General features: G+C 48.2%; 13 protein-coding genes across 13 annotated transcripts; 8 read left to right on the plus strand and 5 right to left on the minus strand.

Annotated features, from left to right (window-relative positions):
- Positions 1–691: 691 nt before the first annotated feature.
- On the minus strand, positions 692–2,384 carry N7516_000577 (nucleoporin FG repeat-containing protein; the record flags this gene model as incomplete). Its single annotated transcript, XM_057213299.1, has 3 exons — positions 692–1,628; positions 1,687–2,127; positions 2,314–2,384. The coding sequence occupies 3 exons, from the start codon at positions 2,382–2,384 to the stop codon at positions 692–694; spliced, it is 1,449 nt and encodes a 482-aa protein (XP_057075182.1).
- A 794-nt stretch (positions 2,385–3,178) lies between these two features.
- On the plus strand, positions 3,179–4,674 carry N7516_000578 (uncharacterized protein; the record flags this gene model as incomplete). The annotated part of the gene is made up of 4 exons (XM_057213300.1): positions 3,179–3,381; positions 3,442–3,504; positions 3,555–4,420; positions 4,469–4,674. The coding sequence occupies 4 exons, from the start codon at positions 3,179–3,181 to the stop codon at positions 4,672–4,674; spliced, it is 1,338 nt and encodes a 445-aa protein (XP_057075183.1).
- A 527-nt stretch (positions 4,675–5,201) lies between these two features.
- On the minus strand, positions 5,202–6,191 carry N7516_000579 (haloacid dehalogenase superfamily protein; the record flags this gene model as incomplete). Its single annotated transcript, XM_057213301.1, has 3 exons — positions 5,202–5,900; positions 5,954–6,113; positions 6,175–6,191. 3 exons carry the CDS (start codon positions 6,189–6,191, stop codon positions 5,202–5,204), a joined length of 876 nt encoding a protein of 291 aa, XP_057075184.1.
- Positions 6,192–6,340: 149 nt separating this feature from the next.
- N7516_000580 (uncharacterized protein) lies at positions 6,341–7,319 on the plus strand (the record flags this gene model as incomplete). The annotated part of the gene is made up of 3 exons (XM_057213302.1): positions 6,341–6,457; positions 6,525–7,154; positions 7,218–7,319. The coding sequence occupies 3 exons, from the start codon at positions 6,341–6,343 to the stop codon at positions 7,317–7,319; spliced, it is 849 nt and encodes a 282-aa protein (XP_057075185.1).
- Positions 7,320–8,140: 821 nt separating this feature from the next.
- On the plus strand, positions 8,141–8,533 carry N7516_000581 (uncharacterized protein; the record flags this gene model as incomplete). The annotated part of the gene is made up of 1 exon (XM_057213303.1): positions 8,141–8,533. One exon carries the CDS (start codon positions 8,141–8,143, stop codon positions 8,531–8,533), a length of 393 nt encoding a protein of 130 aa, XP_057075186.1.
- Positions 8,534–9,047: 514 nt separating this feature from the next.
- N7516_000582 (putative dUTP diphosphatase Dut) lies at positions 9,048–9,560 on the minus strand (the record flags this gene model as incomplete). Its single annotated transcript, XM_057213304.1, has 1 exon — positions 9,048–9,560. One exon carries the CDS (start codon positions 9,558–9,560, stop codon positions 9,048–9,050), a length of 513 nt encoding a protein of 170 aa, XP_057075187.1.
- A 551-nt stretch (positions 9,561–10,111) lies between these two features.
- On the plus strand, positions 10,112–11,812 carry N7516_000583 (acyl--CoA ligase; the record flags this gene model as incomplete). The annotated part of the gene is made up of 1 exon (XM_057213305.1): positions 10,112–11,812. The coding sequence occupies one exon, from the start codon at positions 10,112–10,114 to the stop codon at positions 11,810–11,812; it is 1,701 nt and encodes a 566-aa protein (XP_057075188.1).
- A 981-nt stretch (positions 11,813–12,793) lies between these two features.
- Positions 12,794–14,280, plus strand: N7516_000584 (MFS transporter; the record flags this gene model as incomplete). Its single annotated transcript, XM_057213306.1, has 2 exons — positions 12,794–13,599; positions 13,686–14,280. The coding sequence occupies 2 exons, from the start codon at positions 12,794–12,796 to the stop codon at positions 14,278–14,280; spliced, it is 1,401 nt and encodes a 466-aa protein (XP_057075189.1).
- A 396-nt stretch (positions 14,281–14,676) lies between these two features.
- Positions 14,677–16,376, plus strand: N7516_000585 (uncharacterized protein; the record flags this gene model as incomplete). Its single annotated transcript, XM_057213307.1, has 4 exons — positions 14,677–14,858; positions 14,936–15,335; positions 15,398–15,739; positions 15,798–16,376. 4 exons carry the CDS (start codon positions 14,677–14,679, stop codon positions 16,374–16,376), a joined length of 1,503 nt encoding a protein of 500 aa, XP_057075190.1.
- A 682-nt stretch (positions 16,377–17,058) lies between these two features.
- N7516_000586 (putative homogentisate 1,2-dioxygenase) lies at positions 17,059–18,881 on the plus strand (the record flags this gene model as incomplete). The annotated part of the gene is made up of 7 exons (XM_057213308.1): positions 17,059–17,178; positions 17,232–17,254; positions 17,333–17,507; positions 17,560–18,162; positions 18,217–18,379; positions 18,438–18,560; positions 18,619–18,881. The coding sequence occupies 7 exons, from the start codon at positions 17,059–17,061 to the stop codon at positions 18,879–18,881; spliced, it is 1,470 nt and encodes a 489-aa protein (XP_057075191.1).
- Positions 18,882–19,485: 604 nt separating this feature from the next.
- On the plus strand, positions 19,486–20,439 carry N7516_000587 (uncharacterized protein; the record flags this gene model as incomplete). The annotated part of the gene is made up of 1 exon (XM_057213309.1): positions 19,486–20,439. One exon carries the CDS (start codon positions 19,486–19,488, stop codon positions 20,437–20,439), a length of 954 nt encoding a protein of 317 aa, XP_057075192.1.
- An 852-nt stretch (positions 20,440–21,291) lies between these two features.
- On the minus strand, positions 21,292–22,586 carry N7516_000588 (serine/threonine-protein phosphatase; the record flags this gene model as incomplete). Its single annotated transcript, XM_057213310.1, has 6 exons — positions 21,292–21,364; positions 21,421–21,493; positions 21,551–22,084; positions 22,152–22,257; positions 22,321–22,362; positions 22,425–22,586. 6 exons carry the CDS (start codon positions 22,584–22,586, stop codon positions 21,292–21,294), a joined length of 990 nt encoding a protein of 329 aa, XP_057075193.1.
- A 580-nt stretch (positions 22,587–23,166) lies between these two features.
- N7516_000589 (proteasome inhibitor PI31 family protein) lies at positions 23,167–24,298 on the minus strand (the record flags this gene model as incomplete). Its single annotated transcript, XM_057213311.1, has 2 exons — positions 23,167–24,062; positions 24,115–24,298. The coding sequence occupies 2 exons, from the start codon at positions 24,296–24,298 to the stop codon at positions 23,167–23,169; spliced, it is 1,080 nt and encodes a 359-aa protein (XP_057075194.1).
- Positions 24,299–24,443: the final 145 nt, after the last annotated feature.

Raw genomic sequence — 24,443 nt, forward strand, 5'->3', positions numbered from 1 at the left:
AATGGCGCAATTTCTTAGATTCATCACCTCAGGCGAATCTGATGGAGAAACTAGGGACGAAACAATTGGTTCTAAATAGATGTTACATTGAGAGGGAGACCCGCTCCCTCTCCGTAGAATATTCACGGTGATCACGCAATTTTGCTGACGTTGATGGCGAGACTTTGCCATCTTCATCGAATGAACATGGACAACGGCTGCTCAGTCGATATAGTAGTTCTCACCGCTGTTTCAGAACTATGTCCAAATCAAAGACTTTTGAACGCGTGTTCAAGTATAGAGAGAGGTGTTGATGTAAATGTACGTTCTACGAAGTACAACATTACATTTGTGGAGGAAAGTGGAGGTTGAGATTAGGAATGGCGCTAAGGAGGCGATCACGCAAGAGTGGCGGGTTCTTGCGACGGGTTACTCATCAGCCTCACTTCCAGTTGGTATGCTTATGTTGGTATAGAATAACCTTGGAATGTATACAATGTAAAAGCTTGAATACATTGGATTGGCTCAAAGAATTTGACTTTCAGAATGATCTAAGCTTAGATATCTTGGATGTATGGCTGCATCTTCGGCCTACAACTAGCGCTCAGACTAATAAGAGTTCGGAGTTAACAGATAAACTGTTGGATGTCATGTTTCGCATGCTGAAGGATCAGCTCCCATAATAATACAGATCAATCTCGCTTAAATTCTCCTATCCCAAATGAAGCCGGCCATCCCCAAGGGACTGCTGCCCAATCGACAGGTCTTGTACTTGTTCCGATACATTGCCCAGACGAGCGGCAACGCCCATAATGCCAGCCTCAACGTCTGAGAGAACACCGGAAAGTTCGTTGACGGTGGACCGGGGTGTTCCCGCGGCTCCCTCACGAGACTTGGAGCTCACAAAGTCGCTGATTTGGCGATTGAGGGTAGCTTCGACACCGTGAAGATGGTTCTCAATTTCTTTGAGGTTGCCGGTATATCTGGTAAGAACTCCTTTCATCTCCTTCGAGCGATGAGAGAAGTAATCGACCAGGTTGACGGGGACTCCATTGACGTCAGTCGATGCGTCGCCCTCGACGCCGTCGGGAAGAGCAAGTGTGTTTTTGCGACTCGAGCGCATAGATCGCTCCGGAATCTGTTGATCCTGCACAGACCACCACCCACCGCCAGTTGACTGGTATTGTAGAGGAAGCTTCAGCGTATCAATGGCTCGGAAGGCAACTTGGGCCTCGGCCGCATCCCGTGTAACAAGGCTGCGCAGCCCATCAATGTCACTGGCATCGTTCTCAAGCGCGTGTTGCATGGTTTCCAGTTTGCCTTGTACAAATTCGACATCGTTAGGAATTGTGGCACCCTGCTTCTCGATGGTCGGGAGCAGATCTCCGACCTCATGGCACATCTTCATCTGGTTAAGGATGTGCTTGTCGATAGCTTCGATTTGGCTGCGGATCTCATCCGCACAGCTCTCGAATTTCGTGGTTGGCAGGAGATTGCTGACGTCAACTTTCACGCCCGGGATCGTGCTGGTAGCGGTGCTCTGTTGTAGTGGTTGTGTGGTCTGTGTGGGCGCTGGCTGGCCGAAGAGGGACAGGGTAGGCTTTTGAGGTTGTTGCTGTTGTTGTTGAGCTGTGCTCTGGCCGCCACCACTGTAAATTATTAGAATATAAGCGATGAGACGGGACGAGCAAAAGCATGGTCACTTACAACACGCCCCCCGTACCTGCTCCTGATAATCCCGAACCAAGTCCACCGAGTCCTGAAAACGGTGGCTTTGCTTGAGTTTGAGCCGTAGGCGCACCCCCGCCGAAAAGAGTGCTGCCACCCAAGCCACCGCCCGTTGTTCCTTGAGTCGTGCCGGTGCCGGTGCCAGCGCCAGCAGTCGACGTACCGAACAAATTGCTTGTCCCAGAAGGTTGTGTGGTGGTATTTGCGCCGCCGAAAAGGCTGCTGCCGGTCGCGTTGCTCTGCTGTTGACCTCCAAACATGTTGGATCCGGTCTGTTGTGCTTGTGGTGTGGTTCCTGCAGCTGGGGCTCCGAACAAGCCTCCTGCTGGTTTAGGTGCTGTCGAGCTAGCAGCGTTCCCGAAAAGACTACCGGTATTAGTTGCGCCGGGAGTAGCTGTGGATGTGGCTGTGTTGCCGCCGCTGTTGGTGAGATGTTGCGGTTAGCTTTTTTTTTTTTTTTTTTCTGCATGAGATCAAGTGACCCCAGCCTGCAAGCCACGAATAACGAGGATTGGGAGAGGAAACGAAGCGAATCAGAGCAAGGGGTCAGGCGATATGTCTGATAGGTGTAATCAGAGACAAAGAAAGATGGATGGGAGGACTAACAACAAAGAACTGGTGGTTGTGTTAAGAGAAAGTCCACCTGGGGCAGTTGCCGCTGCCTTGGGAGCAAACATGGCTGAGAATATTATAATGACAATAAGGCTTCAAATGCTTGAATGAGAATGGAACCTATCCCCCCTCAATAGGAACAAAGCTGCCGTAATTACGATTTGCGGAATGCGCGAAGCTTCTCGGTACTTTGTTTCTCCGATCCGGTCTTTTTTTCCTAGCTTGGAAACGCGGTTTACGCTTTTTATACTTCATTTGCATGGATTTGTTTGAGACACGAAAAACTACAACATACATAGTTTAATTGGTACCCCATTATGAGCCTCATTTAGGTGCCATCCAGGTGACCGCCGATATTTGTGTAGTGCGCGGACTTTTTGGACCCAATGGTATCTACCTAGGTACTGTCTTATAGTTAGATTATATAGGGTTATATGATACGACGGAAAACTAGAAGGCGGTAACGAGAGCGGTAGATAGAAGTAACATCAATTCGGTGTCGCACCCGATTAGGAAGGCGGTAGTGCTAATGCCCGATATTTCAGAGGGGGGTGGCCAAAGGGGGGTAGTTCGACAGGTTGCTCAACAGTATTCATTTATAAAAATACTATAACTATAAAGTAACTATGGATTCAACATGGTACTTGTGAAGTGAGAGTGGATCTAAATTATTGCCTGGCAATATGAACCAATGAGAGAGTTATGTGTCGGGTGGCCTTCTTAGTCGCCCGTAAATGTCAGACTTGGCCGCTTCATCTTACTCGGAACTTTGAAAATAAATGAGCCATTGATTGAATGAGCGACATCTCAAATATCCAGAAAACACTGCTGCTTAACCTACTGGACGGTATTTGTCGCTATGGCTAACGAGAATGCTAAAGAGTGGACGCCAGTATGCGTGGCATCAACAAGACGACAAAATGGGGGAGAGTTACCACCAATCAATCCATCGCGATCGTCTTCAACCTCATCATTAATAGCCCAAAGTGAGCCTGAAGCTACCTCTGGTGATGGATCCACCGGTCAAGATGTCGATCTCAGCTATTTCAAGAGTGCAGAATGGTAAGACTGTATCTAGTACAGCGACCTATAATTAATCTTTACTGACCCTATGGTGTATAGGACCCCAGACGGAACGACTCTGTTGACAGATTCAGCGGATCATTCTATCAGAACATGGATCTTGTAAGTTGGCGCGTCATCCATACCAATGGTTCTTTCACTCACGGAGTCAGGCCACCAGATCTACTGGAGGACAAGCCCATCCACCAAATATCTCCATACTCAACTCTGCCCTCAGCAGAGCTGACTTATGCTACCGCAATTTACCCCTTCTACAACCTTCAAGATTCATCTACCACCCTATTTCTCTCATCTGTTCGTGATCATCCAATTCGACTATCATCAGCCCTGGCTCCTACATCAGTGGCAAGTTACTCTCTGGTAAATCAAATGACAGAAGCATTCATAACACCGCACTCAATGATCTACCCTTCCACGATGGGAGGAACCCACTTCCTCACAGGCTCAGATAGCCTCATCTGTCTCTTCGACGTGTCTCGAACAGGAGCACAAGGCCCCGTCTCTTCAATGCCGACTATCCCCAGCAAACGCAAGCAGATTGTGGGTGGTGGTGTCGGCATGAAGGGTATTGTTTCAGCCCTGGCTCTGAACCCCAGCGGGGACGGTATCCTTGCCGCAGGTACTTTCACCAGACACGTTGGACTATACAGCTCAAATGGCTCGGGTGAGCTCCTTGGGACTTTCAGTGTGGCAAAGACCAGTGCAAACCGTGATATTGGGGGTCGTGGAGTTACACAGCTTGTCTGGAGCCCCTGTGGCAGGTATCTGTATGTCGCCGAGCGCAAGAGTGATGGAATTTTGGTTTATGATGTTCGGGTCACGGGGCAACTGCTTGGGCACTTGCGCGGGCGCAAGGCTCATACAAATCAACGCATGAAAATTGATGTTGTTTCATCTGGTCCTGATGGCTCTCATGAGATTTGGGCTGGCGGTACCGACGGGTTTATGAGGGTCTGGAGGAGTCCAGAGCACTGCGCAGGTGGGAAGGACCCCGATTGGGAGTTTAAGGTGCATGATGGTAAGTCCTTTGGTAATCTCCAAGATGCTCAGTGCTGATGTATGACAGATACCGTGACGAGTACAATGTTTCACCCCATGGGAAGTGTGGCTGCAACCTGCTCTGGGCAACGACATTTTGTTTCAGATGATTCCTCCGACGAAGACTTTTCAGCGAAGAACATTAAGCAGGCAGACAACAGCCTCAAGGTTTGGTCAATGCCATTTCTGTTGCCAGAAACCGAGACAAACCATGACTTAGAGCCTGCAGCCTGAGTCGCGAAAGGAAATTAGATCTTATTGCCGGGTTTCGTCGATATCGAAATGAGATGAAGTGCCAATTGAACAAATCATCAAATGGAAGACCCAGTGGCAGGCACATCCTGGTATGCACAAAGATCATACAAGTGCTACCGCGGTTGTCTTTAATTTTCTCCTCGCCACAACAAGAGAACGCCTTATCAAAGTAAGAGTGTCTGGTGAGACTGTCATGGAATGAGTGCGCTTGCCCTCCTGACAGTCAGAACCAAAATGCCTTGGAGGGCAGTACATAATAAATCCCATTACCCATAAAGGATTGAATCAATAATACATACACACCTGTTGTATGGATAACCATATGTATTTCATCCCAACGGTGAACTTGTATAGAGAAACATTGTAGGTATTCAAGACCATTAAACTAGTACGTGAATGTAAATTATTTTCTAACTAAGACACTCTATCCGCTGTATGTAATGTGCATTGCCATCTAAGAACCAACCCCAATACTATGTACTGCCCCAGAAAACCAGATCAAGTCTTCAGGGAATCCGAATGCCATACTTCGCATACGGGAAGTCTTCCAAAGTGGAATAGAGCTGACCAAACCCATCACCAATCTTGCCAGGCGTTCCAGAGCCCTGCAAACGCGGGGACTGGAGCTCCTCTGCCTCTTTCTCGGCTTCTGTCTTCTCCTCCTCCTTATGCGAACCCGTAGCTCCAGCGAGAACCTCTTCCTCCCGGCCCTTGAAAGCTCCTAGGAGACCCGGATGAGGGCACCAGGCAACCTGCATGCCGGCACGACGACCGGCCTCGACGCCCGGAACAGCATCTTCAAACACGAGACACTCCTCCGGCTTGATCTCTGTCTTCCCCTTGCTGCGCAGTTCAATGTTGATAGTTTCCAGCGCAAGCAAGTAAATATCAGGAAGAGGCTTGCCTCGGCCCTTTCCGATGCGCGGATCATCACCAAGAACCTTATTAGATTCGGAGAACACCGAGAACAACTCTGTCAGATGATCGGTCTTTAATTTGTAGTTGCCGCTGTGCGAGGATGTTGCTAGCGCAATGTACACAGGCTCGTCGGTTGACTTTGTCGACGCAAGATTAGACAACAAAGTTGGCACACCGGGGAGTGGCTTTGTTTGTGGGAAGTAGTGTCGCTGACGCGTTGATTGCTCCTCCTTCAACTCCTGCTCGCTTATGGGGAGCTGGGCAAAGTCGTTGAAGATCTTGGCGGCCTAAACATAGCATAAGTACGCGGATACATAACGATATATAGTGTGAGACGAACCTCCGGCTGGGGTCGACCCTGCAGCTGTGCCTTGACTGACCAGGGAAGTGTGGGTCTGCCGTACTTCTGGAGGATTTCATTCGTGACTATGGAGTACAAATCTTCCGAGTCAATCAACAAGCCGTCCATGTCGAAGAGACATGCTCGGATGCGGGGAAGGCTGTCAAGCGAGTCAATTGATGTTCAAGTGCGACCACGATCCATATTCAGGTTCTACTCACTCATCAGTGGAAGTCATGGCTGTATGATCTGTTTACCGGTGACAGAGTCGGATGTTGACCACGTTTTTGATAAGACGCGGGGAATAAACGTTATCAGTCTATCAGTCCCGTGATTGAACCCTTGGCAACATCTGATGTTCTTGGTCGACGACGACCTCCTCACAAAATGAGCAGTCCTTCTAATGCGCCCGAGCGCGAAGAGAAAGATACTCCCAATGATGACAATGACAGTGGTGACGAGGATGTTTTCCACGATGCGCACTTCCCCGCTGAGGAAGAAGCCGTGAGTTACAACGGTGTTCAAGCCTATTACAGGAGCCGCATATTAACTTCAATCTTCCTCGCAATAGCAACTCCTGAAAGAAGCCCATGAAATCAAATCCGAAGCAAATCAGCTCTTTCTCGCGACAAGCTATGACCAAGCCATCTCCTGCTACGATCGAGCCCTCGCTTCCTGCCCGAGCTACATTGACTACGATGTCGCCATAATCCACAGTAATATCGCTGCTTGCCATCTGAAATTGGAAGATTGGAAGGCCGCAGTCGACTCCGCAACCTTCTCCGTCGAACGTCTGAGCAAGATTCTCCCGCCGACCCCACAGGACAAGGGTGACGAGCCGAAGGGGAAACAAACCCCGGAATCCGACAAAAAGCACACAGATGCAGTAGTTGAACTGTCCGGAGATGACGAAGAAGCTGAGTTGAAGGAACTACAAAGATTGCAAGAGCAGGATGAACAGAGGAGCAAGGTGATGCGACTTCGAGCCAAAGTCCTTATGAGACGAGCAAAGGCGAAGACCCAAATCGGTGGCTGGGGTAGTCTGCAGGGTGCTGCAGAGGACTACCAGGCCCTTGCTGCGATTGAGAACCTTCCGGCAGATGATAAAAGAGTTGTCCAACGGGCATTGCGGGAACTCCCTGAGCGCATCAATCAAGCGCGGGAGAAGGAGATGGGCGATATGATGGGCAAGCTGAAAGATGTGAGTACTTTCTTCCCTGGTAATACCTATATCAAGATGATAGGCAATACTAATATTGGACAGCTCGGAAATGGGATCTTGAGCCCATTTGGTCTGTCAACGGATAACTTCAAGTTCGTCCAAGACCCAAAGACAGGTGGCTATAATATGAACTTCCAATCCTAATCAGGTTTGGCCAATCAGACACGATTATATCGTGTATCCGTCTTACGTTGGGCACATGAGAGCCCTGGGATAGATTTGTTTCTCAGCATCATATGCATACCTCTGGCAGGAAGCCATGAAGGCGTTCTGGCTTTTGCATACACCTTGTTTCATTTCAATAATACATTTTTTGATAGTTGACCAGCTTCAGTCCCTTAATTATGGAGCATGGGAACATCTTATGTCTAGCAGTCCCCCCTTCTATCCACGACAGTCTCCTTTGAAGTCATCGCCTTGGCTACATACAATTCCCACAGCCATACACAATATTCGCTAGTAGAAGTATCCGCACGTTAAAGGGTATACATAGACAATACGTCTGCACAATTTATGCTTTTTACCCCCTTCGTATACACCTAGGAAGACATCAAAAAAGACATATGAAGGAACATTCAAAAGTCACATGAGAGGGTTCTTACGCATAATATCCCTAGTACCATTTTGGTCCCAATATTCAAGTCTTATGCCCTCAACGACAGGCCGCATGAGCAGCCGATTATTTTTGCTAATGACTATCGGAACTGTACTCTTAGACCACAAAGTGATGACGTTTCCCCTCATTTGATTTGTATGCAAGGATTTAAGAGGCATGAAACATGTCTAACAAAATCTTTGTGGATAGAATCACAGGAGTGTAGTCGCCTTTGACCTCAGGCAAGACTGAAATATACTTAAGCGTTCCGTGACATGGAGAAAGAAACACCCAACCCATCCATTTTAAAAAGCCGAGCTTTCGCATCCAAATATCATTCCAAACAACACAATCACATACATCATCAACCATGGCTCTCAAAGTCTTCACTACTGAGTCGATCGGCGCGCAGATAAACCACATCGCGATCTACATCGAAACCGATCCAACCGAAGACAGGGGCTGGTTGCACCATGTCACTGGAACAATCCTGAACGGCATGGATTACACACCCAGGCAAACACCTAACCCAGAAGTGCTGCCAGAACATATGCCAGACTCCAAGAAACAGATTGGGACCATTGAAGAGGAAGACCTGGAGAGATTCCGAGAGGGATGTTGCCTAGCAGTTCTTCCCCCACAGGCTCAGGTGACCCTCAAGGGCACCCGACTGTATCCTGGTACCCCGCTCTACCGCTGTACAGAGTGGCTGAAGGACGTTGAGGACATGGCTGTCAAGAAGGGGATATTTAAGCCTCTGTGATGGGTCAGTTATTTCTTTGGTTTTGTGGCCTTCTGGGGATAACATGATACTAACACAACAAATAGTAACTAGTTAGTTATGTGGTTCCGTACATGCCATATATAGCACTAGGCCTATAGTTAGGTCTCTTTAGTTGGTGTTTAGATAGGATTGAAATCAATTATTCTTGTCTGCAGTTATCTGTCTTGTACAGCCGTTCTTTAACCCATTGTATAGATGGGTAAGCCAGATTTCCTTTTCCTTTCAGCCCCCCGTTCATTTGTCTTCTAACTTTGTACCAGAATTGTTGTTTCCTTGGGCGTATTGGACACAAGTGCTAAGGCAGTGGTAGTTGTCGGGTTGGAACGGGGCTTCAAAAGGGGGATATTCACGCCTATTGACCTTATACCTCGTGGTCTACTCCTCTCCGGGGTTTAGTTCAACTGATAGCAGCGGTGCGCTGTTCTACTTGAGGAATTAACTTGGGGAAGATATGGACTACAAGACAACTGGCGCAGTTCCATGGATACTTTGACTATTTCAAATCTGTCATCCCTTGATAAACTCCATTGTAACCCTCGACTTTCTCACTCATCTGGTGGAACACAAACTGCGCTAGACGCGCAGCAGGATACAGTCGCAACCCCGTGGGATTGACGACCTGCATTAACGCCCCCACAGACCCCTCATATCCACTGTCCATAACGCCAGCATGTATAGTCACCCCGGACCTAAATAATGAGCTGCGAACGAAAATCTCGCCCATCACGTCCAGAGGAACTGAAACGGTCTCATTGAATTCCACGAGGTAAGAACCCTGCGCGAGATCTAAATATGGCTTCGTATTTTCATTTGACAAGGGAAAGGGAATCTCTTCAGTCGAGGCCGGTTGCCGAATTTGGTTATCCAAGTCGATTATTCCAGGCGATGTCCATTTGAGAACACGTTTTAGTGTGAGGTCTACACCGCAGGGCTGGGCCTGCAGTGTGGGATATTTGACATTGCGGATGATGGAGCGGGTGATAAGTGAGCGCCCAGGTAGGATCATATTCAGTAGGTGTCAGATCCTGGTATCAGTCTCATTTCCAGTAATTTCTGCTTCTGTACAACATATATGTAAAGGTCAAGTAAATAGACGACCAAAAAGACACCAGGCCGCGTAACTAAGCGGTGCGACTTATTGTTGATGTGATGAGAAAGGGGGCAAGACAAACAGAGCAAACCAACCAAGAAATTTCATCCTGCGATTTTTGTCATTGGCTACCTTCTTAGATACGAAGGCACACCTATAAAAACCACCCAAACGATGAGGTTATTGAACCGAGGAAGTTGAAGGACCGACACCGACAGAGCAACCCTTGAAAGTCATCCAAGTCCAAATTTGGTCCAATCAGAACACAACGCGGGGACAGATTGCGGGGGGTCCACACTTGGGTACGGAACAGGTATGTTGTATGGAGTCCTCAATGCCGAGTTTGGCTTCCGAAGGTACTATAACTATATATATATATATATATATATTTAACATCCCCATCGTTAGATTATTTGACTCCATATATCTCTGGAATCAAGTTCAGTGCAATTGATACTATACCAAAAATGCCGACAATTTACCGTTCGCCGTATCCAGATCTGGATATCAAATCAGTTGACTTGGTGTCTTATCTGTTTTCAAATCCCTTCAACACACCCCTGGACCGCCCTATGTACATCAATGCCATCTCTGGAGAGCAATATACCCTTGGAGATGTGATGCAACGTACACGTTCTCTGTCCAATGGCCTTCGGCAAAGCATAGGCATCAAGTCCAACGATGTCGTGGCATTGTTCAGTCCTAATACAATCGATTACCCTGTGGTATGCCATGCAATTGTCGGCTCCAGAGCTATAGTTGCTCCGACCAGTGCAGCCCTGACGGCACTTGAGCTTAATGCTCAGCTCAAGACCAGCGGGGCCAGATTCGTCATCGTCCATTCATCTTTGCTAGAGACTGCCACGAAGGCAACCAAGGGGACATTTGTCGAGAAAGTAGTGCTGATAGATGGCCAAACACCAGTCAATGGCCAACCTACATGTAATCATCTCGCCAGCACGTTCGCCCCCGGTGATTTCCTCACTATCGATCCGGCCGAGGCAGATCGCCAACCCACATTCATCTGCTTTTCATCTGGGACATCAGGTGCAGCCAAGGGTGTCATTACAACACACCAGAACATCACCTCAAACCTCCAACAATGGCGTCACCAAATGCTGGACTCTGGTCTTCCCTCCCAGCGGCCAGCAAGACAATCCGCCATTGCATTCCTGCCGTTCAGCCATATCTATGGCCTCAACCTATTCATGTGCCAGTCTTTGATTTGGGGCACAACGGTGGTCATCATGCCAAGATTCGACCTCGATTTATACCTCAGTTGCATCGAAAAATACCGACCAGACGAGTTGTCAGTGGTGCCACCCATTGCCCTGATGTTGGTTAAAGACCCACGGGTCTCCAAATACGATCTCACCAGCGTGCGCAGGATCTTATCTGCCGCGGCACCGCTTACAATCGAAGTATCATCCGCCCTCGAAGCCAAGTTCACAGAGATTTCAAAGACAGAGGTATTCTGTACCCAGTCATGGGGTCTGACAGAGACATCACCAATGGCGACCGCCGTCCCAAATGACCGCATGGATAAGCGGAACACGGGCGTGGGCTGCATCGTGCCGAACATGCAGTTCCGCTTCGTGGATCCCGAGTCGATGAAAGATGCAGCCATCACATCTGACGGATCCACAGAACCCGCGGAAATCTGGTGCCGTGGTCCGAACGTGGTGATGGGGTATTACAATAACGACCACGCGACGAAAGAGGCATTCCACGTGGACGAGGATGGAGCGAGGTGGTTCCGCACGGGCGATATCGGAACCATCGATCGAGATGGGTACGTCACCATTCACGATCGCATCAAAGAGATGATCAAGTACAAGGGTCTGCAGGTAATCCCTAGTGAACTGGAAGGAAAGCTGGTCGACCACCCCGACATCGAGGATGCGGCTGTGACTGGAATGTGGGTGGATGACAGGGCCACTGAGCTGCCGGTTGGTTTTGTGGTGTTGAGTCGCCAGGCCAAAGACAGGGATCAGAAGGTTGTCCTCGATGAGATCCACGTGTGGCTGAATGAGCGTATTGCCAACCACAAGCGTCTGCGCGGGGGTATCCATGTCTTGTCGCAAATTCCCAAGTCGCCTAGTGGGAAGATTCTGCGTAGGCAGCTGAGGGATTTGCTGAAGAGTCAAGCGCCTAAAGCTCGTTTATGATTGAGTGCTTGGGACGGTCATTCGGTGTTAGTAACCTGTGACCTGTAGTTAACTACAACTAACTAGTTAGTTAGTTAAATATGCCCACGTGGGACATAATTCTCCCATTGGTTAATATTGCCTAGCACAATTATTAACTAGTTATTGGTACCTAGGTAGTATTGAAGCCTTCTATCTAAAGAGTCGTCATACTTTGCCTATTAGAAAGACCAACTTGACAATTAAGCGTCTCCTTAATATACAGGGTGTAATACATGCATGTAACTAGTTAGTTAACTATAAATTGTCCCGTGTCCCGTGTCCCGTATAAAAGGAGATATGCCGGCTTAAAAGAGAATGACTGGGCGTACTATTGTGATAATACATATAATATATGTATTGTAGCAATAAAAGAGAAATTGAATTAAATCAAATATTAAATATATTAGAGTATCCTTTATACGTACTTAAAGTCGTATAAGCGACCGACTATTCTTGTTAGTATATGAGGACAGTATCCAATGAGAGAGTTAAGCCTGTGGTATATTTAGTCGGTTGATCGGCCACCGGTATAGATCGTCAAGTAGCAATTTCAACCGCTCAATTAAAAACTCCGGCTTATTTCTATGTATTCCAAATATCGTGTTACTTGACAGACATACATGCTACATACTAGTTAACTACTATATCAGAACCAAAAACCCCAAAACACACGTGAAATCTCGGGAGATTTGCGGGATCCGCGGGATCCGATCAGAGATCAATTGACAGAGTCCGGACCATTTGAGACCCAGAAGCTTCCAAGGCTGTTTCATCTTCCTTTCCTACCAGACGGGGTTAGTCTTCTTGAGATACGGTCATTGCGCATTGCACATATCTATTTACGTTTCTTTACCTTGACGTCCGACGTCACAGGGGCTAGTCCATTTTCGCCTGAGAGGTCGATCTGACCAGCTTACGCGGATCACGATTCCTACTCTCACATCATAACCTCGACTTGCCATGGGTTTATGGACGTGGCCCTTCTCACATGAGAAGGAGGAAAAGAGGCCCAAATTCGTCGAGTTAAGGTCATCAAGACGGTTTGTCATGTTCGTCGTCGCCTTTGCTACTGGGACGGACATCTTCATGTACGGTCTTATCGTACCGGTCACGCCAACCGCATTGAAAGACAGAGCGGGCATTTCAGATAAGGATATTCAAAGCTGGACATCAATTCTTCTTGCCCTGTACTCGGCTGCTTTGTTAGCTTTTGCGCCTGTTGTCGGGTACATCGCTGATCGGGCCGAGTCCCGTCGGTGGCCTTTGCTGGTTGGTCTCGTTGCGTTGGCCGCTGCAACAGCCCTTCTGTGTGTTGGCACTGATATCGGCTTGTGGATTGTTGGTCGTTTGTTTCAAGGCGCTGCCGCTGCGGTGGTATGGACGGCCGGCTTGGCACTGATGGTAGACACTGTCGGAAAAGACGATCTGGGCCAAGCGATTGGATATGTGTCTATGGCTATTAGCGTTGGAACACTAGCTGGACCTCTTCTTGGCGGAGTTGTCTACGAACATGGTGGATATTATGCCGTTTTTGGCCTTGCCTTCGCTTTCATCGCCCTCGATATCATCTTGCGATTGCTCTTGATCGAGAGAAGACATGCTATCAAATGGCTTGCACCGGAGATGAGGCCGCTCTCTGTGAATGGAGATGAATCAGCGGAAAAGAATTCAAATCAAACCTCAAAAACTCCTACCCCGCCCAGTAATGGCCCTGAATCTCGTGAATCCCAGCCGCCTGCTCCCCCTCCCGGAGTGCGTTCAGGCGTGTCGCCATTTTATTGAGCTCGCCCCGTCTTGTCGTATCTGTCTGGGGATATTTTATCTTATCAATCGTCCTCACCTCATTTGACAGTGTCCTTCCACTCTTCGTCCAAGAGACATTCGGGTGGCACCAAAGTGGCCAGGGGCTAATCTTTATTTCGCTCATGGTGCCACACGTACTAGACCCACTGACGGGGTACATCATAGACAAATACCCCAAATCCTGTCGCTATCTCGCTGCAGGGGCATTCCTCGCTTCCGTTCCCGTGTTGGTGCTTCTGCGTTATGTCACGGATAACTCGATGCAGCATAAGATTCTCCTATGTGCTCTCCTGGCTTGTGTTGGGCTGTGCTTTGCCGTGGCTATGCCACCGCTCATTGCGGAGGTATTCTTTGCCGTGAAGGAGAAAGAGGATAAAACGCCTGATATCTTCGGTCGCGGTGGTGCTATGGCTCTAGCCTTTGGGCTGTCGAATATGGGGTTCGCGGCTGGAAGTCTGATCGGGCCATTCTTCGCGGGCTTTATTCGCCAGGAGGCTGGCTGGGGGGCGATGGGATGGGCAATAGGGTTGATAGCTGGCATATCATCTATCCCAATCTTGTTGTTCGTGGGTGGCTGGATCTTGAGAGAGCCGGTCGAGTCAGAGCATGAAGTCCAATTGACCGACAGCGCACCTGGCCCATGAGTTGACAAAGGCCAAAAAAAAAGAGATCTACCTTATAAATACTTCATCTTTCATACTTTCTATGTATGTTAGCATAATTTGTTACAGCCTTTCCCGAATTGTCAGACATACACATCCAACACCATTACATTATTCTAACAATATTTCCCAATAGAAATACCGAAATTAAACAAAAAATAGTTAAACAAATAGTTCTATTAAATTCCCCTTAAAATTCCCCTACTCGAACCCCACAAGTGTTCCCCGCAGCCCCACGAAGATTATAGACGGGTACTATGGACTCGGGACTTGTTTGAGAGCACATCAGCCGTGATTATGGAATGTCACCTATATCTTCCGAGCCTTCCAATCCGTGTTTTATTGAATATCCAATTCCAACGACTCTGAGACTTAACTATGGCGGCTTCAATCCAACACTTATCCCTGAATGCCATATTCAAGGGCATCCAGCGTGATGACCAAAATGTGCCCGTTCATCAATTCCTCGGTATAAAATACGCCAGTATCCCGGCACGGTTCGAGAAGGCTGAGCCTATGCGCGGGTTCAATGGGGCTATTGTTGATGCCTCGAAATATGGGTATGTCGTATTTACACAAGACAGAAGCAGACCATGCGTGGGAGACAGCTAAATTCATATACTGACATTTGATATAGTCCGATATGTCCTCAACCGGATGTAGATGTCCGCCATCTCCTCCGTATTCCGGAGGACTTCGTCATTGCCCCCGAGGCAGAGGATGAATTCGAATGCCTAAATCTAGAGGTTACATGTCCTCCCAAGTCTTCTACAGCAGGCCCACTTCCTGTTCTTATCTGGATACATGGCGGCTCTCAGATCGTCACACTCTGCTCTGCTGCCTCCAAGGTTTGTGACCCGACCAAGATTGTCGCAGATTCTATCAAGGCAGGCAAACCTATCATCTTTGTGTCCATCAATTACCGCCTAAATATCTTCAGTTTTGGAGATGGCAAAGAGAAGAATTTGGCTTTGAAGGATCAGCGTCTCGGTATCGACTGGGTGCGACGGAATATCGCTGGTTTCGGGGGTGATCCTGTAAGTCAGATATTCACCGTTTCCTGCGAATACGTGACTTTTGCTCATTACATTACATATAGGAAAATATCACCTTGTCGGGCGAAAGCGCTGGTGCTATCTACACCCATGCCCACCTTATCACCGGCCCTCCTGTGAAAAGGGCCGTTATGGCATCTGGATCTCTTTATTTGTCCTCGCCGCTACCGGCTGAAAAGGGAGATGGCCTTATCAAAGGGTTAGAAGCGAAGGTCCAAGAGCTTGGCCAATCTTCCCTGCGCGAATCCTCCGTTACCGTACTGGTCCAAGCAATGCGAGAGTGCAACGTAAATACAATGTGGATCCAAGAGGAGGCTGAACTATCAGATTGGGAAACCAAACCTGAGCAGGTTGAGGAAGTAATGATTGGTGATGTTGAGTACGAGGTAAGTAAAGCCTTGGCTACGAATGGTCCTTTTGAGAGATTATTAATTTGTGCTTTAGTCTGCTATTTGGCGAAACGGCGTCGAGCTTCTCGACGGAGAAACGATCGCAGCTGCATTCGACAATGACAAGCAATGGGGCACCGGGCTTCGAAAAATGTACCAAATTGTTGGTGATCGCCCAACCGCTGCGAAGCTGGGAGCTCTAGATCTCGTCAATGATGTTCGGTATACTCTTCCTGTCGAGGTCATTACCGACAAGTTACTCGCGGCGAACAAGCGTGTCTTCCGATATGTGATCGACCAGTCTAATCCCTGGCAACCTTCCAGTCGTGCACATCATGCCGTTGATCTGTTGTTTCTCTTCGATGGCGTTGATCTATCCTTCAATCCTGCGGCTAGCGCTGTTGGAAAGGAGATGCGGCAGCGTTGGATTCAGTTTGTCAATGGTGATGGACCTTGGTCTACCGATGCAAGGTTTGCTTTTGGACCTCTGGGTGAGTGCAAGGAGATTGATGAATCGCAGTTCGCTGCCCGTCGAAGAGTTGAGCATTGCAAGGTGCTCAAGGAAGCAGGAATTGGCACGTATATGCCTATTGTCTTTGCTTTGACTGCGGGGAGAATTAGTTTGTTAAATTAGTCTAAAATAACAGACTCAATATAGATCCAATCCAGTTAAATCTTGTCGCAATATCATAATTTTATTGGTTGTGTATAGAATTCGTCAGTTGTCTCGACACCGTCGTAGTAATGAGACCACTGAACCACACTCCTACATCTCGGCAGTTGAATCAGCCTCTTAATCCCGTCAACCGTCCACCAACTCAACCCTTAAATCCAGTCTTTCTCCACCGTTCAAACCTCCACTGTTAATCAGCCCTTACTCATGTGGGGTCGTCCATTTGCCTCCTCATATGAGAATGATATTTCTCCTCAATTCATAGCCTAAAGCCGGTTCAACGGGGAGCCCGGCAAGTCAATTGACCATGACTTTGCCGATTTATGGGCATCTAATACAACATACACCAACATCGCGGGTTCAGCTGATGCTTCGTGGCTATGCCGGGTGTACCGAGGGATATCCGTGCTTGTATATTTCTCCCCGGATAGACCAATCCAATGGATTGTCTTATGGATTGTGTTCTTGTTATTGCTTTTTCCTATTTTTTTGGACTGACCCCACAAGTCTGATCCGATCACTTACGTTGAAATACATATATAGAGGTGTTGCACCCCCCCCCCCGTGTTACCTAGAAGACAATAAAACAATCACTACTCTTCTAGTTTGTTCATATTTTCGTTTTCTGGCCATTTTCATCACTATGTCTTCTACTGATTCCTTGTCGGACCCCGAGGAGTATCAGAAGATATTCCACTGGGCTGAGACCCAAAAGGATGGAACTATCCCTTCCTTCAACACAAGGCGTAACGATCCTTATGAGGTATGTTGCCCCATCATGATATCTACTATGTTTACTCACTAACTATTCTATAGTATCAATCTGGCTTTGGAAATGCGTACGTATTCTTCCATAGACTACTACATGTCTTTTAAGGTTGATGGTTCGAAATACTGATTTGAGAACCCTTGAACAGCTTCACATCTGAAGCAATTCCGGGAACTATCCCTCACGGCCAAAACAATCCTCGCAATGTGAGATTTGGCCTTTACGCGGAACAGATGACAGCCACTGCTTTTGTCGCCCCACGACACTGCAATAAAAAGGCATGGCTATACCGTGTCCGCCCCGCTGTCGCCCACCAAGGATTCGTAAGCCTCCCTTGCTCTTCGTTCTACATGTCGGGGCTGACATCTATTGCAGACAGAGCTCCCAGATAACAAAGACACCGAGGCAAACTTCCTACCCTTGAACCCGCGCATCCACGTATCCCCCACCCAGCTGGCATGGCACCCCTTTGATATCCCCGAAAGCGAAGAACTCGACTTCGTTTCAGGATTGAAGACTCTTGCCGGCTCGGGTGATCCCACACTGCGCGAAGGTTTAGCCACACATGTCTACGTTGCCAACACAAGCATGAAGAAGAAGGCATTTGTTAACTCCGACGGTGAATTTCTCATTGTTCCACAACAAGGAGCACTCGACATTCAAACTGAATTCGGTCCCATCTTTGTGCAGCCAGGTGAGATTGTTATTATCCAGCGCGGTATCCGCTTTAGCGTCAATCTTCCAGATGGTCCCTCGCGTGGGTATATCCTCGAGGTCTGGGGTACGCAATTTGAGCTCCCTGAGCTGGGACCCCTTGGTGCGAATGGACTTGCAAATGAGAGGGACTTTTTGAGCCCTGTTGCTCAGTATGAGGTGGCTCAAGAACCGTGGGAAATCATTTACAAGCTTGGAGGCAAGTTCTTCAGGAGTACTCAGAACCACAGCCCATATGATGTTGTAGCGTGGCACGGAAACTATGTGAGTTGGTTTTAATTCTGATGATTGAACCTCAATCAAACTAATGTTGTTTAGGTCCCCTATAAATACGACTTAACCAAGTTCGTCAACGTCGGATCCATCTCTGTGGACCATATCGACCCATCTATCTTCTGTGTGCTCACGGCCAAATCCCGCGATCTCACCGCACCTCTGGCTGATCTCCTCACTTTCTCTCCTCGATGGGATGTTGCCTCACGTACGTCTGATCAATTTATTGATTCATGAATATTTGCTAATAATCTTTTTAAAAAAAGACACATATCGGCCTCCCTATTACCACCGCAATGCCGCATCCGAACTAATGGGTCTAATCTACGGCGGCTATGGTGGCCGATCGGACGATTTCAAGCCGGGAAGTGTGTCGTTTGAATGTGGCAGTATGATTATCCTGGAATTCCCCCATCGAATATTCGTCAATGCTGATACTTTCTCTAGTGGTTCCCCATGGCGTTGCCTACGAAGAGTTCAAGGATGCTACTGATAACGCACCGCCAGCGATGCAGATATCCAAGGCGTCGATTGCATTCATGTTCGAATCTTGCCGTCCCTTCACAATTACTGATTATGCATGGAACAGTGAAAAGAAGCATGAGCATGAACCTAAGATGTGGGATAGCTTAGTGGACAATTTCTCAAAGCATGCCAAGGAGGTTGATGAGATTTTGGCTAAGAAGGCGAAGAACCACTCCATTTCCTAGGCGTCTTGCCTTTGTACATGAGCAGATATCAACTTTCTTTATGACATTTAAACGGATTTACACAGATTGAGTCGTCGTCGTTAGTATATAAACTTGTTCTCCACTTTTATAGAACATCCACATCCCCGCGGATTGCGCTCAATTTGGCTTAGCTTCCTCAGCTCTGATTGTTCAATCTTTGACTTCATCGAGGTCGGAGTTGGACTAACTCCTGTGCTACGATCGTTTCTGTCATTGTCTTCGAGGGCTTGGAAACCTACAACCTTCAAATGTTATGTCTACTAAAACTCGGTGGTCGGCGTTTCGGTGTCCGACCAGCCCCGGGAGCGAGGGCTCCTAACACCAACATCTTCAATGAAAGTCGTTAAAATATGACTGAAAATAGGGGAATCTTAAACTTGTCGGGGTCAAATAGAGGCCGACCTGCGAGATATTATTACACACAAGGTTGTTTCAAATGAAAATATAGAATCTCGGGGACTAAAGTATAAGACTTGGGGACATCTCTGTACATCGTATGTTGTATGAACTACAACACATTACAGGCTCAGAAGCAAAGAAATACATGCTCTCCAACATTCAGTCCTACAGTCAACTCTAGAAGATGGCAGGACCCCATATGTCCAAAATAGCCTCAGTGGGAGGTCGACCAACAATCCCCCTGGATGTCCCAATATGCGCCGTCTTCCTCGCCCTTTTTATAGACGGTGGTGCCTGCCACATGACTCTATTCCGCCGCAACCTCGCAAGAGGCCACAAATTCGTTCCATCGGGCGTAACATTTGGGTTCTGCATGTCGCGTATTGTCGCAAATATCATGCGTATCGCCTGGGCCTGTCGCCCGAACAACGCTAGCATCGCGATCGCAGCACAGATCTTCGTCGCAGCGGGCGTGTTGCTGCTTTTCATCTTGAACTTGCTATACGTACAGCGTATGTTCCGAGCTGTCTACCCGGTCCTCGGATGGTCCCGACCATTATCGTGGGCGTTCAAAGCACTGTATGCTCTAGTCGTGGCGACGATTATCATGGTCATCACTTGTGTTATTCAGAGCTCGTACACTCTCAACCCGAACATCCTTCGCATTGATCGCGATATCCAGCTTTACGGTCAGACCTACTTCGCCATCATCTCGTTCCTACCGCTTCCTCTTCTCTTGCTTGTCCTCCTATCTCGAAACAGAAAGCAAATCCAACAGGTTGGTTCTGGTAGCTCGGTCGCTAAAGTCTTCATCGTCGGATTTGTTGGCTCGTTGCTTTGTCTGGGTTCATCATTCCGTGCCGGTACCTCTTGGATGCCACCTCGTCCTATCACCGACCCAGCTTGGTATCACAGCAAGGCCTGCTTCTATATCTTTAATTTCGCCATTGATTTTTCGGTCGTGGCTATCTTCTTCGTCGGTCGTGTTGACCAGCGATTCTGGGTTCCGAATGGAAGCTCGAAAGTGTGCCACTACAGACGAGATGAGAATGGAAGTTCTCTTACACCTCATGATGAACGGGATATCGAGAGTGAGGGTAGCACTTTGTCCCACGATCTGGCCGAAGAAACAAAATAATCCGAGAGAAGACATTGCATTTCAAGGTGTATATTATTCGAGGGCATAGGCGTTAATGCGTCATAACATTCACGGATAGTGCGATTTTAGGGCTAGCCTGTCTAAAAAGGAACTTCCTCATAATGCAGCCGCTATTTCGTATAAGAAGGGATATCCTAATAAAAGACCATTTGCAAGACCCAGTTCCATGAGACGATAGGGAATACGTTGAGGGTAGGGTATAATTAAAATTCTACTTCACCCTCGACAAACCTGCCATCAAAGCTCTTCGGAGCACATCAAAAGCATACCCTACGCATGTGAAGTTGAGATGACCAAGATTTGATTTAATTCGATAACATCGAATTGCTACAAGAAGACCCTGATTTATTCGTTGGGCCGTAAATTGGGCCGTCGAGGTAGTTGCCACAGTTTCTCCCAAATGGAGGTGTTTCTCATGACATAAGCTAAGCCACAAGGAGACATCGAGCAACGAGGAGAAGACCCGTACTGAGACGCCTACTTATAAAGCTGCAAGCAGCTATCGATCATCTAGTGCCAGTTATTAGCAAATTCCAGCCTATTAAGGGGTGTATGATCTGAGGTCCTAGCGACACCAACGATAAGAGTCCTGTTACCTCAATTAACTAGACGAAGGGACTAACACGCAATCTGGAATATACCCTACCCTCAACGTATTCCCTATCGTCTCATGGAACTGGGTCTTGCAAATGGTCTTTTATTTTCATGATTGGTATCAACAAGTGGCCAGACATCGAACCATACAGAATTAAGTAGGCGAGAGCCCTGTTCGATTGCAACCCCCATTCTCCGCCAGTCCAATTGCCTCTGGAAAGACAAAAATGAAATCTATCAAAGGAAATAGTCAGGTGTGCGCCTCGATACCATAGGTTCTCCCGCCCGGGGGCAAGGGTCGAATTGTAGGCTAGATAATGTCAGTAGGATATCCCAATAAGTAATGGGCTGTACAGGTGTGCTCACAATGTGTATTTCAAATGCTCGTCAATCTCCATAATAGCGGCCTGGTTGCCGCAGCGGTAACAGTAATTTGGTGCTGTAGTCGGGTTAGTGCTTTGAATCTCTATCAAGTCTAGCGACGCAAAAAGCATACCTGAGAAAATAGTGACCACGTTCCGATCCTGCGACCAGTTATATCCTTCCATCACCAATTGATGGGCACGTGCCACAAGAGTCAAGCCGTTGTTGTGGTTGAAGGCTTCGGAAATATCCTGCCCGAAGGTGTATCCTGCACCACGGGGAGAGATTCCCCATCCGCATCGGTCATCGGGATCACTCCAGAGCAAATCACACATAGGACCCTCGTGGGGAACTTCTTGGATGCGATCAAGTGACCGGATGTTGTCGAGAGTGTCAATGGATGGACTCAGTCCACCGTGAAGACAGAAAATCTGGTTTTCGATTAGGGCAGTGAGGGGAAGGTAGTCGAAAAGGTCGGTGAAGTATTTCCACACATTGGCATTGCCGTATTTGCGGAGACATTCGTCATAGAATCCGTAGACCTGTGTGATCTGTCGGGACTCGTGGTTTCCACGGAGGATGGTAATACGCTGAGGGTAACGGATCTTCAGGGAGACCAGGAGGGTCACTGTCTCAACTGAGTAGTAACCACGGTCGACGTAGTCACCTATATCAAGAAAAAAATTAAAAAAACGTTACCCCACAACGCGTTCATCCGACCGTCGCCCACTCACCCATGAAGAGGTAGTTTGTATCCGGGTTAGGACCACCAATGCGGAAAAGCTCCATTAGGTCGTGGAACTGTCCGTGTATGTCACCGCAGACTGTCACTGGGCATTTCTGTTCGAATAGGTCAGTGGGCTGGGGCGGGCAAAACAACAACCCGACCGAGAAACAACATACCACTGGCTGCACATTGGATTCCTCCTGCAATACCTCTCTTGCCTGGAAGACGCATACATGATCAATTTGAGTTCATTATCAATCTGTCAAAATAGGGAACCAACCCGATCGCACAGCCGTCGCACATCTTCCTCCGCTAATTGCTTGCAAGTCATCAAACTCTCGATCCAGCCGTCCAGAGTCGGTATGGACCCCGGGTCGCTTGTTGGCGACAGGTGGTGTGGCTCGGGGGACCGCGCAGTATCGATTTCCATGTTGTTTTCCATTGCGTCGGTGTTCTCAGCTGGCTGAAAAGGAGGGGCCAGCTGGGGAGGGGCGGTCTCGTGAGAAAACAACGGAATTCGTGGATGGGCGCCGGTATCGTGGGGTCTGGGAAATATGTGGAATAATTACGCTCCAGATGGAAATTCAATTAAAAGACAACTTCCCAAGATTGATTCTAGGGATAAGGGGATGGGATTTGGGAACGCGAGAAAGGGAGAAGAGATGGGAGTTCGGGAAGGTCAAGTTGAGAGTGGTGAACAGATGCGCCACACTTCAGCCACACACCGCTTTCTCCAGGACTCCCTACGTAATTCAAAGGTATCAACTACACTATTGTATAGAACGACATACGGTGTTTATATCTTGGTTGTGGTTGGTCTGTATAAGACCTCTGACAAGGTAATAAAATAGGTGTATAGGAAGATGTTCCACACAATGTAACCAAAAATGTACGGCAGGAAAGACATCAAAAGTGCCATTTGAGGTATCGCTGTAGCTCGTTGAATAAGATTTTAAGTCATTTAGGAACAAAGAATCGTCTGCTGTTGCTTCTTTGTTCCAGTCTCACTTTCTCGTCACTCGTTAGATAATGTCCCCGCCAAATCCACCACCAAACCCACCAAAGCCGCCCCCACCTCGTCCATTATTGCCGAAAGGTCCTCGATTACGACCAACAGGTGGCTCCCCAGGCCCTACGGGATCATATCTTGCACCGGGAGGCACACGGGGGTCATATCCACCATTACCACCACCTCCTCCACCACCGAAGAGGGGATCATCAAAGGTAGGATGCATACCCCCGCCACCTGGACCGAAACCAGGGCCCATAGATCCGCGCAAAGGATCATTGGGACCAAGTCCTGCTGGATAGAGATCTCTTTCTCCGATGTTGTACGGACTTCTGCCTCCAAGTCCTCCTGGATATCCTCCTCGCGAGGGCCGGTTCATCTCAAACTCATCTTCAAACCCAGGAGGGGCAAAGTCTGGTGGGTTGGAGCGACGAGGAGCTGCCGCTAAGGGATCATCAAATGGACGTGGACGGGCAGGCTCGGGGAGGGAGCCATCCTGGGGAATATCCGGTTGCCTTTCTTCTTGTGGCCTTGCTCTGGGCGGCTGGCTTGGATCTTCATACCCCTCTTTGTACAAACCGGGCGCGAGTTTTTGGATGACGTTGATTTTGAACAAACTGACCAAGTCGCCTAGTCTAGTTGGCGAGATGAACACATCTCGCAAGGACGCAGTGATGTTATCTGAGGAAGATAGAGGGAGTGCGGAGGTGGAGATGTAGTCTTTGTGGGGGATGTCGAACGAGCTGGTCCGGTCATCGCCCAAGGCCAGTGCAAAGATCACTGCATTATTTCCCAGCCGACTCACTTTGAGTAGATACTGCTTCGAAGACTGCGCATGTGCATACCGAAAGGCAAATGTATCGTTAGCGTTCCATTCTGCGGGGAGGGAAGGTGTATCTGTAGATGTTTCTGGAAGAGTTAATAAGAGTACACATTTGGGATCAGAAGATACCTGACATACCTAAGTTGTGGTCTTCACCGAGACCGACTAGTCTGAAATCAACTGCTACCATGCATGCATGGCCGATCAGAGCCACAGCCTCATATGGTGTTTTGAGGCTCGGCTGTCTGTCCCCTGCGGGTTGGATAGCTCTGACAGCAAGGTCGAGGATATTATCCTGGTGAAGGGCATCTGCTGGAGCCATTTGTGACAGATTTTGTAGATTTCCAATGTGCAATACTAGATGGCAGAGAATCTAGAAAATATTAGGAGATGGGGTAAGGGTAATGATGCGGCTCACTGATGCCCAAGGTGACCTCACCTGGAGCTAGCTGCCTTGGGAAAGGTGT

The sequence above is a fragment of the Penicillium verrucosum genome (genome assembly GCF_028828655.1).
Source record: "Penicillium verrucosum strain IBT 35672 chromosome Unknown utg000001l_segment0_segment0, whole genome shotgun sequence".
In the NCBI taxonomy this organism is placed as follows: domain Eukaryota; kingdom Fungi; phylum Ascomycota; class Eurotiomycetes; order Eurotiales; family Aspergillaceae; genus Penicillium; species Penicillium verrucosum.